This window comes from Gossypium hirsutum, chromosome A05 (assembly GCF_007990345.1).
Source record: "Gossypium hirsutum isolate 1008001.06 chromosome A05, Gossypium_hirsutum_v2.1, whole genome shotgun sequence".
NCBI classification, from domain to species: domain Eukaryota; kingdom Viridiplantae; phylum Streptophyta; class Magnoliopsida; order Malvales; family Malvaceae; genus Gossypium; species Gossypium hirsutum.
This window is the reverse complement of record NC_053428.1, coordinates 12045315-12063503: the sequence shown is the minus strand read 5'-3', so window position 1 is coordinate 12063503 and position 18189 is coordinate 12045315. Positions and strand designations below refer to the sequence as shown.

The 18189-nt window shown below is 30.4% G+C and overlaps 1 protein-coding gene across 1 annotated transcript; it reads left to right on the top strand.

Annotated features, from left to right (window-relative positions):
- The first annotated feature begins 5010 nt into the window (after window positions 1-5010).
- On the top strand, window positions 5011-8830 carry LOC121229341 (ADP,ATP carrier protein 1, chloroplastic). Its single transcript, XM_041113414.1, has 5 exons — window positions 5011-6121; window positions 7035-7289; window positions 7603-7746; window positions 7835-8182; window positions 8267-8830. Exons 1-5 carry the CDS (start codon window positions 5366-5368, stop codon window positions 8621-8623), a joined length of 1860 nt encoding a protein of 619 aa, XP_040969348.1. The 5' UTR covers window positions 5011-5365; the 3' UTR covers window positions 8624-8830.
- The last annotated feature ends 9359 nt before the right edge of the window (window positions 8831-18189 follow it).

The window sequence follows — 18189 nt, the reverse complement described above, 5'->3', positions numbered from 1 at the left end:
TAGGAAGAATCAAAGATAAGTGTGCTGGCTTGAAAAGTGAGTGAAAAAAGTGATGAAATTGAAATAATCAATACTAGCAACAAACAATAGCAGGTTTGCTCACAAAAACATGGGTCACCACTAGCGGTGCTCACCGTCTCGAGGCGGCAATTTAATTTTAAAACCCTAAAAAGGTCCCTTGGAGCCACCCACAACATCACCCAAACTAGGGTATTTTTATTAAACTAACCCAAAAAAATAAATAAATTATCAAAATAACCCAACTTTTTAATAAAATACAAAAATAATCCTTTTTCTACCGTAAAAAGTGGTGGAGCCATATGATATGACGCCACCACAGTGCCACGTCAGCAACAGCTATTAAAAAATTATTTTTTGGTGGAGCCATGTTGAATGGCGCCACCAGTATAAAATACCATAAAAATACTTAAAGTTCTGAAAAAACGGGAAACTTAAAAAAAAATATACCATTTTCGGGTGGAGCCATTCTAAATGGCGTCACCACTTTCCTACCTGACACTTTTTTTTTCATATTTCTTTTGTTTTTTTTTCCTTTTATTTTCATATTTCTTTTTTTTTACTTTTTTATTTTATTTCTTAATAAATTGTCTTTTTTATTTTTTACCTTTTTGATTTTTTTCTTATTTTTTTGTTTATTTTTTATTATTAACTTTAAAAAATTTGTAATGTATATTTTTAAAATTTTAATTATTATTTTTAAAAATATTTTTTTAATTTTAGATATATATTTGTGAAATTAATTTTTATATATTTTAAAAATTTATTTTTCAAATTTATTTTTTAAAATTTTTAAATATTAACCATATTTTTAATAATATAATATCATTTAAACTTTTAAAATTTGTAAATACAATTTCTTTAATTTCTTTTTACATTTTTTAACTTTTTTTTAATTTTTAAAAAATATAGGGGACCTGAATAATAACTTTTTTTAAAAAAGTTAAAAAATGTAAAAAGAAATTAAAGAAATTGTATTTACAAATTTTAAAAGTTTAAATGATTTTATATTATTAAAAATATGGTTAATATTTAAAAATTAATATTTAAAATTTTAAAAAATTAATTTGAAAAATACATTTTTAAAATATATAAAAAATTAATTTCACAAATATATATCTAAAATTAAAAAAATACTTTTAAAAATAATAATTAAAATTTTAAAAATATACATTACAATTTTTTTAAAGTTAATAATAAAAAATAAACAAAATAAAATAAGAAAAAAATAAAAAGACAATTTATTAAGAAATAAAATAAAAAAGTAAAAAAAAGAAATATGAAAATAAAAGGAAAAAAAAGAACAAAAGAAGTATGAAAAAAAAAAGTGTCAGGTAGGAAAGTGGTGGCGCCATTTAGAATGGCTCCACCCGAAAATGGTATATTTTTTTAAGTACCCCGTTTTTCAGAACTTTAAATATTTTCCTGGTATTTTATACTGGTGGCGCCATTCAACATGGCTCCACTAAAAAATAATTTTTTAATAGCCGTTGCTGACGTGGCACTGTGGTGGCGCCATATCATATGGCTTTACCACTTTTTACTGTAGAAAACGGGTTATTTTTGTATTTTATTTAAAAGTTAGGTTATTTTGATAGTTTATTTATTTTTTGGGGTTAGTTTAATAAAAAAAACTCCCAAACTAGTGATTCATAAACTTTTGTGTCTGCTTTGGAACTTTCAGACACTAAGAGAGACAACCAAAGCGTATCTACATTCAATACAGTAACGGAATCTACATTCAACTGGAGCGGTATCTGATCTGGTCTGATCTGATCAATATATATGATTTATAGATATTATTTTGTAAATTTTTTTATATTTATAATTTTCATTTTAAAAGACCCTTTTTTATATTAAAAAAACATGAACTAGATGTCATTCATTCTTCTCTTGTCAGATGTGTTGGAAATATAAAATTAAATTAAAATTCCTTAATATTATTACATAATAATTTAAAGAAGAATTTACATGTGTTGGAATTTTAACATTTTTTTTTGGCTTTAGTTTTCAATTTTATTCTATACATGTGTTTGGTCCAATTATAGATGGGCAAATATGTTGGATATTAATTCGTTTTTGTTGATTTTTTTCTTTTGAATGCAGTGAAAAATATTTTATTGTTGTTATATTATATTCACGTTAAGACACGTGACAAGTTAAAAAGATATTTGAATAAAAAGCTTACCACCACCCAATTGAGAGATTATTTGCGAGCTCACCTTCTCGAAATGATTACCTGGGCAACAATTGACCTAATCTTCATTGGTAACATGAAGTTGTTGGTTACTAAAGGTTATGTGAGTTTAACTGCTTTATTCCCTTAGAGTCAGAATGAATGATAAGGTCTATTTTGTCACATACATCTCTCACACATGCTTCGTAATTATGGTTAGATGGCAAGTCCAACATGTTAATATTATATTACATGTGATCCATTATTGTAAATAGTTTCAGGAACGATAAAGAATAGATCGATTTGTCAAGAGTACTAAGCTTACATTTTGCCAACATATTTTTAGCCCTTAGTTGGAGATTATGGAGAATGATAGTAAAGAGAACTTGAAGGTTAGGGGCTAAAAGGGCATTGGTAGAATGTAAGCTTAGTACTCTTGAAGGGTCGACCTATTCTTCGTTGTTCTTAGAGGTATTTATAGGTATGGATATTGTGTATTATGGTGTTGACATGTTGGATTTGCCATCTAGTCATCATTATGGAGTGCGTGAAAGGGATTTCTTCGATAAGACGATGTTTGTGTCAGGACAAACCTTATCATTCATTTTGACTCTGATGAGATAAAGCAGTTAAGCCCACGTAATGTTTAGTTTCCAATGACTTCATGCTCCCAATAAATATTAGGCTATCTCTTGCTCGAGTAGTCATCTCAGAGGGTGAGCTCACAGGTAATATCTATGCTTGTTGGTGGTAGACTTATTGTTTAAATATCTTTTTAGTTTGTCACGTGTCCTAACACGAATGAAGTATAACAATTATAATTATATTTTTATATAGAAAAAACGACACTATTTTGATTTTGTCAACACTAATAATTACTTTTCTCTAATTTTTCCATGGTTCTTACAATTGTATCTTAATTTTAGTAACATGTGATTATGTCCCTTAATTATTGGGTCTAGGCTTTAAACCTATTTTTTATGCTGCTACCCTTATTCGGAGGAGCCAAATACCATTTCAAACCTAAACTCATTCCCAATGATTTAGGGTTTACCATCACTTGGCATTTGAGATTTATTTAGCCCTTTATAAGGATCTGGATAAATTCCAAGGATTTTTTACTTTTAAAAAGAAACATAAATAATAAAAGGAAAATAAACCTTTATATGAACAAACACTAATTTAAATTTAAAAATTATTTTGTAGATAATTACAATTACTAAATTCTAAATATGATCACTGAAATTAAATATAAAACATTTTAGTTACTCACGTCACCGTGTAAATAAATTAAGATAATATAAAAAATTATGCCAACAATTTATTAAAAATACTCAAAACCCCATGTATTATATGATAACAAAATCACATTCATACTTTCTTTTTTTTATTATAAAAAATGATTTTACAACATTATTAAATTAATGCATAATAATAAATTTAACTCTCAATATTATATTTTTTTGTCAGTTTAACCATTACTTTTTTTTTTGCTAAATTTGGATTTTAATTTAAAAAAAAAGTCAAACTACTTTTTTTTAAGGGAAATAATAACTAAAACATTATTTTTAACATTGTTGACTTAGCAAATGGCATGGTAGTCCATATACATGTTATGTTAATATAACATCATTTGTCTTAAATGTTTCGTCAACAAATAATTCAAAATTTATAAAATAAAAAAATAAAATGTTCATAAAAATTAGCACGGACTAAATGTGGATTGTTATACAAATTGCCGTGTTTAAAAATGTAATATTTTAATTAGTATTTTCGTTAAAAATATCATTTTGACCTTTTTTTTAAAGATTGATTGTTAAATTTGACTTTTTTTAAAAAGATGAAGACCAAATTTAACTATAAAAAGAATCAAATTGACAAAAAATATAAACATTAAATACTAAATCTGACATTATACCTTAAATTAACTCATTACACTAACATAAATATATTATAGATGGAAAAATTTATGAAAACATTATCATTTGAATGCCACTTAACTTATTCATATAATAAAAATTACCTAAGTATTTATTTAATTTAATGGTGAAGTCAAGGTTTTTTTTTTATCAGACTAATTATCAAAATATAAAAAAAACAAATATTTCATAAAGAAACGATTAACTTTCGGATATTATAAAAATTTTGAGATAATCTTTTTATTCGTTTAAAAAGAAATTAAAAAAAATTGTCACCAGTATCCACATAGTCAAATTGATCATTTTCTTCAAAATGACAAGGTGTTTTGGGTTGGGCAAGACTGTAAATGCACACGTGACACTTTTTTGCAAACTTGGTGAAGATACTTTTCGTTTCCCCCCTGACCCCTGACCCCTGACTGTACTTCTTTTTCTAATTTATATTGGTATAATTATTTATTTAGCTTTCCATTTTAAAAAATACTTTAATATTTTAATTTTTTTAACTCTTAAATTTGTAATTTTGTTGAATTAATAAATAAAAAAATCAATGCTTTTAATTTTATTGGCATTGAATAAATGTGAATTTTAATATAGATGACACATCATAATTTAATTAATTTATTAAAATTTAAAAATTTTAAAAACATAAAAATATTAAAATTGTTAAAAAATTAAAAAATATATAATTTTTTAAAATTTAAAAATTAATTAAATATTTATGTGTCATCTACTAACATTAACAAAGTTGAAAATGTTAGCTAAAATTAAATTAAGGGTTAAAATGATTTTTTTATAAAGTTAGAGGGGTAAAAAAGTTATTATTGCTTTCATATTTTCACTGTGTCTGTCTCATAATTCATAAATCACTGAGTCAGTTCGTCCACAATTTGTTCTCTCATAATTTGCAAAAAATTGTCGTCTTATTTAACCCCCTGCGACCTTTTTAACCTCTTCTTAATGACTCTTTGAAGGGAGGGAAAAAAAAAACATTGTAAAGTTGTAATGGTTCTAAATTCTTTAACCTGGATTAAAAATGTTTGTTTTTTTCTAAGGGTTTTGATTTTTCTTTGTCCATTTGATATAAAAAAAGGTATTTTGGTAGTAGCCATTTTCTTCGAGAAAACCATCTTCTCCAGAATCTAACCCGCCACCTTATCTCTCAATCTTCCTTCTTATGTTCTGAAAATTTTCACAGCATATTGTGGGGGATTTGATTCCTCAATTCTTTTGAAGAAACCATAGGAGAGACATGGAAGCTGTTCTAAAAACCAGAGGGCTTCTTTCATTACCACCAAATCCGACCAGAGCCAGAAGCCTTTTGAACCCATCACAAGGCTTAAAGCAGAGGCTCTTTGCTTCGAAACCCTTAGGCCTTAATGGGTTGTCGGTGTCTTATAAAAGAGTTCCAAGCGTTGTAGCAAAACCAAATGGTTTATTCCCGGAACAGAAGAGCTTCATTTGCAAGGCCGAGGCTGCCGCTGCAGGCGATGGACAGCCTTTGATTGGAGAATCTGAGAAGAAGCCAAAGTTCTTGGGTATTGAGCTTGTGACTCTTAAGAAGATTATCCCACTCGGGTTAATGTTCTTTTGTATCCTCTTCAACTACACAATACTCAGGGACACAAAGGACGTCTTGGTTGTGACAGCTAAAGGAAGCAGTGCTGAGATTATACCCTTTTTGAAAACATGGGTTAATTTGCCTATGGCAGTTGGGTTCATGTTGTTATATACAAAGTTGGCAAATGTGTTGTCAAAGAAGGCTCTTTTCTACACTGTTATTGTTCCTTTCATAATCTTTTTTGGTTCATTTGGGTTTCTGTTGTATCCTCTCAGCAATTACATCCACCCTGAAGCACTTGCTGATAAGCTTCTTGCAGTCCTTGGACCAAGATTTCTTGGTCCTCTTGCAATTCTGAGGATTTGGAGTTTCTGCTTGTTCTATGTCATGGCTGAACTTTGGGGTAGTGTGGTCATTTCTGTTCTATTTTGGGGGTTTGCTAATCAGGTGAGTTATACTATCTTATGGATTGAATGTTGCAAGTGATTCACCTGTATGATTGTATAACCATGTTGGTTTTATATATTTTGATTCTGGTGTCAGAACTTCGTAATTTTTCATTAAAATATTTGTAAATATGATATACTTTGAATATTCTTATTTTATTTCCCTTAACAAGTAGATCTCTTGCTAAAGATTACTTATAATTCCTATCCTTTAAGCTGGATAAATTGGACTTGCTAGATTAACTGCTCTCGCTCATCGAGTTATCTTGTTTTGTTATATTTGTTTATGACTTTCTGCTTTTCCCGGTATTGCTACATACATATGTAGATCTTGTAATGGAAAAAGAGTACGGCTTAGAAAATTTGATGATCTTCTAAATATAATTTTCTCTTTGCTATATATTAGATTGGTGGTTCCTGATGTAAACTTGTTCTATCCTTGATTTGAAAATTCTATTTGCTGAACAAGTTTTTTGTTTTCTGATACTGGCAATTGAAACCCTATAAGGAATTGTAAAAGAAAATTTGTTAGGTGTATGAGAGATTTAAGAAACTTATCTGAGTTTTAATTCTATAATTTAGAGCATTCTCCAGCATCTCTGGGCGTATGTATGAAGCATAGGAGCAAGGGCAAACAAGAAGAAAATAATTGAATGTTACTTCTAAGTCTAACAGTTCAAACTTTCAATGTCTTAATTGATTTTGCACCTCGTATTTGTTCATTTATACAGAATTTAAGCTTTTATGAGTGTGGCATTTGCTTTACATGTTTAGTGGCAATCTATTACTCATGCTTCTAAGCTTTTAGTTAGTGTGTTTTCTCTAGTTTTTCTGCATTAGTTGAAACTCAGAAGTCTTCACTCGATTTTAGAATTAAAGCTGCATTTACATGCTATTGCACTTTTCTTGTACAGATAACTACTGTAGATGAAGCAAAGAGATTCTATCCACTGTTTGGACTTGGTGCGAATGTTGCCCTCATTTTCTCTGGTCGAACTGTTAAGTACTTTTCTAATTTGAGGAAAAATCTGGGTCCTGGAATTGATGGTTGGGCCATCTCCTTAAGGGGGATGATGAGCATTGTGGTGCTGATGGGGGCAGTCATCTGTTTCCTGTACTGGTGGGTGAATACGTTTGTTCCCCTTCCCACTCGTAGCAGGAAAAAGAAGGTAATCTTTTGGCTAGCTATTCTTCATGCTTATCATATTTGTTTTTAATTTTGATAGGTTCTTAGGCACCAGGTCTGCTTATTCCGACCAAAATGTTCATTTGTTTTGTCTATCATTGATACTAAAGTCTGTTGAGCTGCTAAGATATTTGGAGTCAAGATACTTCATTTGTACCTACGACTGTAAGATTTCACAAATTGGGGGTGGGGGGTTCTCCATGCTTATATTATAAATGCATTCCGAGTGAAATTGTGTGGTCAAAGCATATATGATGCCAAGTTTATTTATTTATTTTCTGTCAATTGGTTTGCAGGAAAAGCCTAAAATGGGAACAATGGAGAGCTTGAAATTCTTGGTGTCTTCAAGGTATATCAGGGATCTTGCCACTTTGGTGGTTGCATATGGTATTAGCATCAACCTTGTTGAAGTTACCTGGAAATCAAAGCTCAAAGCTCAGGTAAAATTTTATGGTTATTGGTCTGCTAATGTTTTATTATTATTATTATCTTAACAGGCTTATTAACAAATGATTCTCCATTTTGCAGTTTCCAAGCCCTAATGAATATTCCTCCTTCATGGGTGACTTCTCAACTGGCACTGGAGTAGCAACATTCATTATGATGTTGCTAAGTCAATTTATATTTGACAAATACGGATGGGGAGTTGCAGCGACGATTACACCCACTGTCCTGCTTCTGACTGGAGTCGGTTTCTTTTCCTTGATATTATTCGGAGATCCATTTGCACCCACTCTTGCAAAGTTTGGGATGACTCCTCTTCTTGCAGCTGTATATGTAGGTGCCTTGCAAAACATTTTCAGTAAGAGTGCAAAGTACAGTTTATTTGATCCTTGCAAAGAAATGGCCTATATTCCATTGGACGAGGACACCAAGGTTTGGAATCTTGCAATTTCAACTTCAATTTTTTTGTGTGTCTTCTTGTCGTTTTAATTGGAACCTATTTGATGCTACCTTTAGGTTAAAGGGAAGGCTGCCATTGATGTTGTCTGCAACCCGTTGGGGAAGTCCGGGGGTGCTCTGATCCAGCAGTTCATGATCTTGACCTTTGGATCACTTGCAAATTCTACCCCATACCTTGGAGGGATACTTATGGTGATTGTTTTTGCATGGCTGTCGGCAGCCAGGTCTTTGGATGTCCAATTCACTGCATTGCGTAGGGAAGAAGAACTTGAGAAGGAGATGGAAAGAGCAGCTGTTAAGATACCAATCGTGTCCGAAAGTGGAAGTGTCTCTCCAAGTGGTTCATCAGTGGACCCAGTAGCGGGTGACTCGCCCGGAAGTTCATCTGAAACATCAACTCCGAGCAATATCTAGGAAGTAATTCTTCCACTTGTTATGGAACAGAAAGAATAAGCAGCAGTGCTAGGTGGCTACTGGCTCTAGAATTTACTTTATATTTATAGAAAGAATAATAGCTAAAAGCAAAAATGCTTGCTTCACTCTCGACTGTTCTTTAACTCCCTTTCCTGTATCCTGTAGAATTGCATTTAGATTCACATCAATCTAAGCCCCTTTTTGATCTCCAAAATCTTTATGGAAGTTGCTTATTAACAGATGTTTATACATGGCACATACATAAAAACCGATTACATTTCATACTGTTGATGGCACCCTGAACCCTTCATCAATGGTTTCATCGAAACAGCTGTTTTTGCACTTAATTCAATGCCCTTCTTTTTGGTTTCTGGTTATATGAGGTTGAGGATCAATCTGCAAATTAATTAGAATCAGGGAGTGTCAACTGAAGCTCAATTTGTTTTCCAGAGGTCAAACATTCTGTCTTGTTGAAAGTTAAAACCAGCTGTCATGCTGTTTTTAAGGTGTTATATATTTGTATTAATTTTGACACAGTAATTCATGTTGTATAAATCCTGAGCAACAGAGCCTTTGCTTTCAGTCTTCCACCGCGACTTCATACAGATTGCTTAATGATTTTGACCGTCACACCATCATTAATCATCATCATTAACTATCCTTAATGTTTACATTTGGTTATTAATGTAATAATATGAGGAAAAATTTTATTTAACACTTATGTTTTAAAATAGTGAAGATATAAAATAAAATATAATTAGTATAATTTAAATATGCAGTTAGAAATATGAGTAAAATTTTTTTATGAAAAATAAGACTTCCTTAGAATAATTAAATGTGATTAGTTTATAGCTAACTAATGACCGAAACAAGTGAAAAAATAATAAACTAACCTATGACTAAAGCATGTGAAAAGAATAACCCTTCAACCAAACGTAACATAAATGTTTTTGTGGTTACTCTTCAATATCCCGATGATTCAAAGAACAAAAAAGCAGATGAACAATCATATGGTTTTGGAAGAGATAGAGGCCATTGGTTTTCAAATTACTTGGAAAAAGTGCTTCATTTGAGTGCTTTTGCAATGGGATGCTAGCTAGGTACGTACAAATTAGTAGTAAGGTTCGGATTTTGTTTATTGTTTATGGTTTTCCAAGCCGAGCTAATAAGGCTTAGCTAGCTAGGCATTCATTGGTCTTTACCCTGTTATCTAGTGCAAAAGGAGGAAAAAATTTCATGGCTGAAATTAAATTATTTATATCTTTATAAAATTTAAAGAATTAGTTTAAATTTTTATTATTTTTAGGAGATTAAATTATAAATTTATTTTTATTAATTTAAAATTTTAAAAATTCAAAGAATTAAAATGACAAAATTTTGATTTTAAGGGGCGGGCCCTGCCACCCTAAATCCGCCTATGCTGTTATCATCGTAGTAACACCATTGAAGAAACAGAACAGTTTCAGTTCAGAGTCACTAAGGTTGGTCATATATTATCCCTCCCCCCCCCCCCCCCAAAAAAAAATGGTGCTTACTATGCGATCTTTTAGAGCTAATGTAAGCATCTATTTATAGAAAAAGTTCGGTGAAGCCATGATGAAGTATAGACTTGCAATAAAACCATTCAGTTCCATCTGAAAACCAGCCCAACACGGCTGAATTTTGGTTCGGTGATGCGACTATCATGGATTTACACTATCATGCATGTTAAGGAAGGGAAAGGTTCGGCCTGGCTTAATAGGCTGAATTCCACGTAATGCATCAAAATGGTTACCTGGCCCGTCTAGCGAAGATGTGCCCTACGAGTTTCGAAAAATCAATCATATAACTGAGCGTGTCGTTGCTAGTTAATGGATGATCACAAAAAGATTCTTTGCTCAAACCTTGGTGGGAAGAGATTCTAGTATTTGCAAGTTAACAATGGTATGCGTTGAGCCCTAGATACAGGGCTGAGTTCCAGAGATGAATTTAATGGCAGCTTCACCTAAAGAGCTCATCATTTCTTCCTTTTTAAGTTTATACCAAAAAATTAACATACTTTTCAAGGGTTTTTTTTTTACAAGGGAAGAGATAGATATATTAATTTTACTTCTTAAACAGATAGACTAGGAAAACATCTGTTAGCAAAATTGGAAAAAAAACTCATTTATTCTTTTTAATAATTAAAAAATACTTGAAATTAAGCTCAAATTCTGAGGCTTGATAAAATACTTTTGTTAATGAGGTTGCTCTTTTTTACGTTGGTGACACAACCCCGTAAAGCTTGTATATGTAAAAATTCTTTTATCTTAAAAAAAAAAAAGGAGAAAAAGCGAATTACAGTATTAGTTTTTATTTGTCATATGTAATTTTAAAAAAGTATTTTTTTAACAAATGATGCCTATGCCTTGGCTTGATTGTTAAGATGGAGGGTTAGTTTAAGTTTTATTATCTCTAATTATGCTGTGTAAGTCTCCACTTCACCTTGTGCGTGTACTATGTGTACTATGTATGGGTTTTTTTCCGTTATTTTTGATTCTTTATCTATTGTGTCTTGTACTAAGTTGATTTTACATGTTATTGTAGTTAATTAGACATTTATTTATACTTTTATGTTGTGCTTATAATTGTACCATCTCTATTGTACTTTATATTAAGTTGATTTTACATGCCATTATTGTTAGTCGAACATGTATTTATACTTATAATTTATATTATTATATTGTGCTTGCAATTGTACCGCCTTGTATTAGTGACACGTTAACAAATATATATTTGAAAATTATGTTTGATTTCTATTTTTTATAATAAAAATATTAAAAATAAAATAAAAAATTTCTACATTCATATGGATCTAAATTAGGATAAGAGATTTAATATGTAGAAAGTTTTATAATTTTATAAATTTGAATTAAGGTCAACTAATTTAAGGTAGAGGTGAGTTTGGTTCAGTTTAGTATAATGTTTTAGGATTTTTTAATCATCCATGATAAATTAGTATGGTTGTTAATTTTTTAATATTAATTTTGAATTTTTATGCTTTAACTTATTTTAACAAAATGAATTTTACTTCCAAGGCTTTTGGAAATTATTTGGTAAATTTAATTTTTTATAAATATTAAAAAAATTTCTAAGTAAATAAAAAATAATAAATAATTCTGTAACTTTTTTGAAAAATATTTTTATATAAAAATTTAAATTAGTTTCACTATTTTAAATATAAAATATTTATTTTTATATTATAAAAAAATTAAATTAATTATAAATGAAAACATAAAATTTGATTTGGGTCAAGTAATTTTTAATATAAATTCAACACTTATAAAATTTAACCGCATTTAAAATTTAAATTTATCAAATACATTTCTAATATAGATTCAACGCTTATAAAATTTAAATTTATCAAACACATTCTTTTACAAAACAGTTTTATTGAAATAAATGAAAACAAGTTTGTTGTTTTTTAATTGTTACATGTTTTTATTTTTATCTTTTAAAATCGAAATATTTTATTTAGTTTAAATTTTATAAAAAAAATGAAAATAATATTTGTTTACTGAAAAGGATATGGGAGCTGACCCTCACTAGCCACCAATGACGTAGGAGGGCTGCTGAGTTAAAGGGCAAAAGAGTCTACCCCTACCTTCAATTTCAATCAATATTTTGAATATTACCTAAATGAGACAAAAATAAATTTATAGAATTCAAACTTTGGATGAGCATTTTATCAATTTTAATTTTGCTCGTCAAAACTCCAAATCTCGACAATGTTTCTTATTTTTAATACATTTTTATCTTGATTTTTTCTGATCTTATTAGGTTAATGCATTATTTATTATTATTTTTTAATCATTAGGCAAATTATGATTGGATTGCGGTTGGATGGACTCACGGGAATGAACAGAAACAGATTAATTAGTGGGTACAGCTTATTATAATATTTTGGTTCGTTGTATATCATTATCAACTCAATACTTTTCTTGATAGCCACCCCACTTGGCAAAATATCTAATTACCTAATTCTGTGATTAAGGAACTTCAATCATAAAAAATTCTTCATTTTCTGCAATCACAAAAACCTTTTTTTTTCCCTTCATAATAATAAATTTATGTTGTTTTTAAAAATTATTCGAATTAAGATAATAGTACCCTGTTGATAGATGCATTATTTTTTATTAGTATTCGTATGTATTATTACTAATATTTTTTGATTTATAGTTTCTTAAAAAATAGTTTAATATATATATATGAAAATATTTATAAATTTCAAGAAATAAAAAGAATATTTGATATACAGTAAAATATAAAAAATTATTTTAAAAAAAAGAGAGCTTTGTAGTATTTTTTAAAGTTTGATTATGGAATAAAAAAACTAGTATATTAACTTAAAATAAATTAAATAGGTCTCAAATATAAAAGAGTTATTATTATGTGTGTTTTTTTTAGTTGAAAAATAAGGAGATAGAATTACATCAAAATAAATTGAATAAAGGCATAGTTAGCCTTATCTTGTTGGATGAGCTCTAAAACTTCAATTGGGGCATCATCATAAACTTGAAGACTTGACTTTCCCACCAAACTTAGCTTAGCCAAGCAGTCTGCAACTTGGTTGAGGTCTTTAAGGACATACTTTATGCACCACAACCCTTCAGTTCTCAAAATTCTTCAAACCTTACTGAGCACAATAATACTGACCCTGTCATCAAATTTTTTTGTAGAGTCTTGACAACCTCCAGATTATCCGTCTGAATCATGACCCTTTTAAGTTATTTGCTAAGTATCACTAGTAAACCATCTAAAATCCCCCACAATTTTGCTTCAAAAACTAAGCAATGATCCAAATAGTGACTAAATCCCAATATACAATTCCTATTATGGTCATGCAAGACACCCCCAGTAGAAGCACTACCATAACCACTAGCTACTACACCGTCAGTGAACAAATTAGGCCGAAAAGATAAATAAGTTCTTGTTTTTTCAAATATGCCATGCAATTAGGCCGAAAAGACAAGACCAAGTAACCCCTCGAGCAGATAGTCGCACATGATAGCCAAGATTAGAAGTCAACCAATCTTGTAGAGATCCAAAGAAGAAATGGCATTACCTATCGATAGGGGTGACATGCAACCAAACTTCCTTCGTTGCCTTACAATCTCACAGTACATGGAGAGTGTCCTTAATTTTGCATCCGCAAATAAGACAAGAGCTATTATGACCAATTCCCTACCTAGTATGCTCCAAATTAGTTAGGAGCCTTTGCTTAGAAGCTAGCCAATGGAAGATTTTAACTCTTTTGTGGTCCATGATAATTCTAGCTATTCTTCTAGAAAACATCTGTAATATCCTAATTTTGGGCCTAGTCGGAATAGTGATTTCGAGACCACAAATCTGAGATAGAAAGAATTTTTTTATAATTATTTTGAGGTCTATGATATGATATGATTGCATGATTGTGTGAAAATTTCATGAAGAAATTCTATGCATAAAGTGCTTAATTTGAAATTAGGGACTAAATTGAATAAATTGCAAAACTTGTGTTCTAGAAGCATTTTGCATAAAATTGAATTAGATTATTAATTAGAGGTCCTTACAGAGCAATTTGACCAATTTGTAAGTCTATGGACAAAAATTGGACATGGATGGAATTTTTGGAAAGTTTAGTAGTAAGGGCATTTTGGTCATTTGGATATTAAATGAAATTATGTAGTATAGGAAGTTGTAGATAAAACGGAATAAAAACGAGGTATTGAGATCTCGAATTCATAAACCGAGCCATAAATATTTTTAGAAATATTTATGGAGTGTAAATAAGTTAGTATTAAAGTTTCGTCAAGAAATTTTAAGGTTTCGGTAATTAATTAGGTGAAAAGGACTAAATTGAACTAAGTGCAAAATTTGTGAGATGTGATTAAATAGCTTAAGTATTTAAAAAGATGGATTTAAAGAGCAATTAGACCCAAAGGTTAATGGCTGGACGATTTGGGTATGAAATAAGCAAGAAAACAATGTGAACAAGGGGCAAAATTGAAAATAGCATAAAAGTTAGTAATTAAATAATGATGTAATTGAAAAATCTAGACATTTCTTCATCTTTCTCAGCCAGAAACGCCGTAGCAGGTCTACTATGCTGGTTTTTCATATTTTTGCACCATATCAAGAGAAACGAGATTCAAGTCGTGATCGAGGGAAAAATAAAGTTTACGAGGAATAGGCTCGATTGCTAATATTTTATATCGAGGTAAGTTCATATGATTTTTAATAATGCAACGTGTAATTTAATGTTTTGAAATGAAAATTTCATGAATGATATAGTATATTATTGCATATAAAATGTCATTAAACTGTGATAATTGTAAAATGATATTTGAATAAAAGTACAAATTAAATGGAACAACGGACTTGAGTACTTTCATTCCGTGGCTAAGAAGAATTGACGGAAAAGACCATGGTTGGGCCATGGCAACATGTGAAATGTGATTCCCGTATAAGACCATAGTTGGGCTATGGCTTCGGAGAAATGTGATATGTGCTACTGTATAAGACCATATCTGGGATATGGCATCAGTGTGATACGTGATCCGTGTAAGACCATGGCTGGGCTATGGCCTCGGTATGTGATATGTGACTATGTGCAAGACCATAGTTTTACTATGGCATTGTGATAATGAGGTACTCAATTCCGTAATCGTTCCCTAATTTGATTATGAACGAAAATGTAAAATGGCCCGAAAAGATTAAGAATTGGTGAATACTATGAAAATGACACGATTTGGAATAAGTTCTTGATACTTGATGACATTGAGATTATGGATCTATGCTTATGAAGCATAATTATGTGTTCTTACCATGATGGATGAAATGATATTGTATGGATTTAGTGAATAATAGTGGTGAATAAATAAATATGGCCTTGGCAGTTTTGGGTTACTGCAGTAGTGTAATTTTTGAAATTCACCATAAATTGTGGAAATTGAGTTACTGGCTGGGTAAAATATGAGATTAAAGCCTGATGAGCCTAGTTTCATATAGAGGAAACGATACATGCAATTGGATTTTATGTTATGAGATATTTAAATTGTTGTGAGACAGAGTCTGAATGACTTCGAGATCCCCTATTCTGATTTTAGAAAATCATTAGAAATTGTAAAAAAATAATTATGAGTTTTAATTTATATATTTAAAATCCTTATCGAGTCTATTTTCAAGATGGATAGACGGGAACATCATCCAAGTCCCGAATTATGAGATAAATAATTTTTAGTGAAGAGAGATCAGAACTATTGGACAGCGAAACAGGGGAAACTTTAATGAATAAACTGTACTAAATGGCTAAACCAAAAATTCTGGAAATTTTATGGCAGAAAGGTATATGAATCTAGTTTCAAGGAAAATTAACGGAACTTAATTTGAAGTTCCGTAGCTCCAGAAATAAATTATTTAGTAAATGTATCTTGATAAAACAGTTTAAGCTGAGTATGTATAATTGTACAATTGTGGTGTTTTATCTTAAAAGTATGTTGGTAATTGCTTATTAATTTCATATGGACTTACTAAGCATTTATGCTTACTCCCTCCTTTTCATTCCTTGTAGTTTTGACAAGCCAGCTCGGAAATCAGGAACAGTCGGAGGCCCACTCACACTATCCGTATACCATCTTGGCATAATGGCTTGTATATTTTGAGTATGGCATGTATAGCATTATAATCATTTTGTGTATATGGTCTTATGATATGGATATTGAGTGGTATGGAAATGCTTGGTAATGATTAGCCATTGGAATGGCTAATCATGATCATATTTGGTGTTATGTATGCTAAATTGCTAGCTAATCCATGGAAACCATGAAATAGGCAAAATTTACCATAAAATAGATTCAGACAGCAGCAGTGATGTGAGTTTGAAAAATCATTAAAAATAGTAGAGATACAATTAGATGATGAATAAAATATGGAATTGAAGAATTATTAGTCTATTTTCATATGGATGGAACAAAACAGGTATATGAGTTATATTTTATGAGAAATTTAAATTTTTGTGAAACAGGGCCAGAGCGATTTCTGGATCCCCTATTCTGACTTTGGGAATTCACCATAATTGTACAAATATAATTAGAAGTTATGCTTTATATGTACAGATTCCTTATTGAGTCTAGTTTTATTAGAAACAAACGGAATAGTCATTGAAACTCTGTATAGGGAGATATCTGATTCGTAATACACAGAGGTCAGAGCAGTCGAACCCTAAAACAGGGGAGACTTTAACTAATAAACTGTACTAATTGGCCTGACCAAAAATTGTAGAAAAAAATTAGTAGATAGATATATGAGTCTAGTTTAAGGAAAAATTTACGGAATTTGATTTCGAGTTTCAGAACTCGAGATATGAATTTTTAAGAAACTATGACACAGTTGGACAGATTGTCCGAATTTGTTTAAGTGCTCAAATAAGTTTAGTAATGCCTCGTGCTCGACTCCGGCGACGGTCTCGGGTAAGGGGGCGTTACAACATCCTTAGGGTTCCAAGAATTCTCCTTGAGAGACCAAAAGGGGCTACAAATCGAAAAAGACCCTGAACCTGTGCGTGCCCAAATAATTCTGTCCACCCCGAAGAGAGATGGGGGGAGTAATACAAACTATTTGCTTAATCACTTCCGCAAACAACAAGTCTCGAAACAGATCAAGATTCCAACTACCATCCGACATAACCATTTCACTAAAAATACAATCCAAATCAAGATTGACATGAGAAGGAATTTGCGATATCAAAGGGCCTACAGACGGAATCCATGAATCTTTCCAATAGCAAATGCTATTACCATTAGCTACTGACCATGCTAAATTCTCACGAAATGAGGATCATACCTTAGATAAAGACTTCCAGAGATGCGAGCCATTACACTTAGCAATGGATTCATACAAGAAGGATTAAATAGCTGATATATGTCTATTATAATTCATTTTTAATTTTTTAATATTATCTAAGGGCACATGGCAATATTCCACCTCTATTTGTGGAGTTTTTAACTTCTTTAACAATGCATCAAATAAAATCTCAATTATAAAATACTACTTAATTATGTAAGATACTCTTCATCAATCTTCATAAATACAACTCATCATTAAATAAATTCTACTTAAATATGTAAGATACTCTTCATCAATCTTCATAAATACAACTCATCATTAAGCAAATTCCGTAGAAACAATCAAAAAATATTTTATATATTAATCAACGAAAAAATCACAATTTCATAATAAATAAAAAACAATTTTTTTACCTGTCGGAAACACCTTATTGTGTGTGAGATGAGCAAAATTAATTAGTGTACATTGATATTCTGATAAAATATTACGAGATACAAACGGTAGAACTGACTTCTTTGATTCGCTTTCTCAAATTAAACACACACAAGTACAAGGAAACATGTAAAAGATGTCCTGACTTTAAGATAAGATTGTTTGGTTTTCTAGAAGAAAATTTAGATTTTGGAATTGGGATGACCAATATTTAATTTCAAGTCTTAAGCCATTATTTGCGGTGTTTCTACTTTTCCAGAAGGCAGATCCTAATGGTGGAACCCATGTTT

Coding starts and splice junctions, on each gene's coding strand:
- LOC121229341 (XM_041113414.1), top strand. CDS start 5,366: ATGGAAGCTGTTCTAAAAACCAGAGGGCTTCTTTCATTACCACCAAAT. Junction 6,122..7,034: donor TTTGGGGGTTTGCTAATCAG/GTGAGTTATACT, acceptor TTTCTTGTACAG/ATAACTACTGTAGATGAAGC. Junction 7,290..7,602: donor CTCGTAGCAGGAAAAAGAAG/GTAATCTTTTGG, acceptor ATTGGTTTGCAG/GAAAAGCCTAAAATGGGAAC.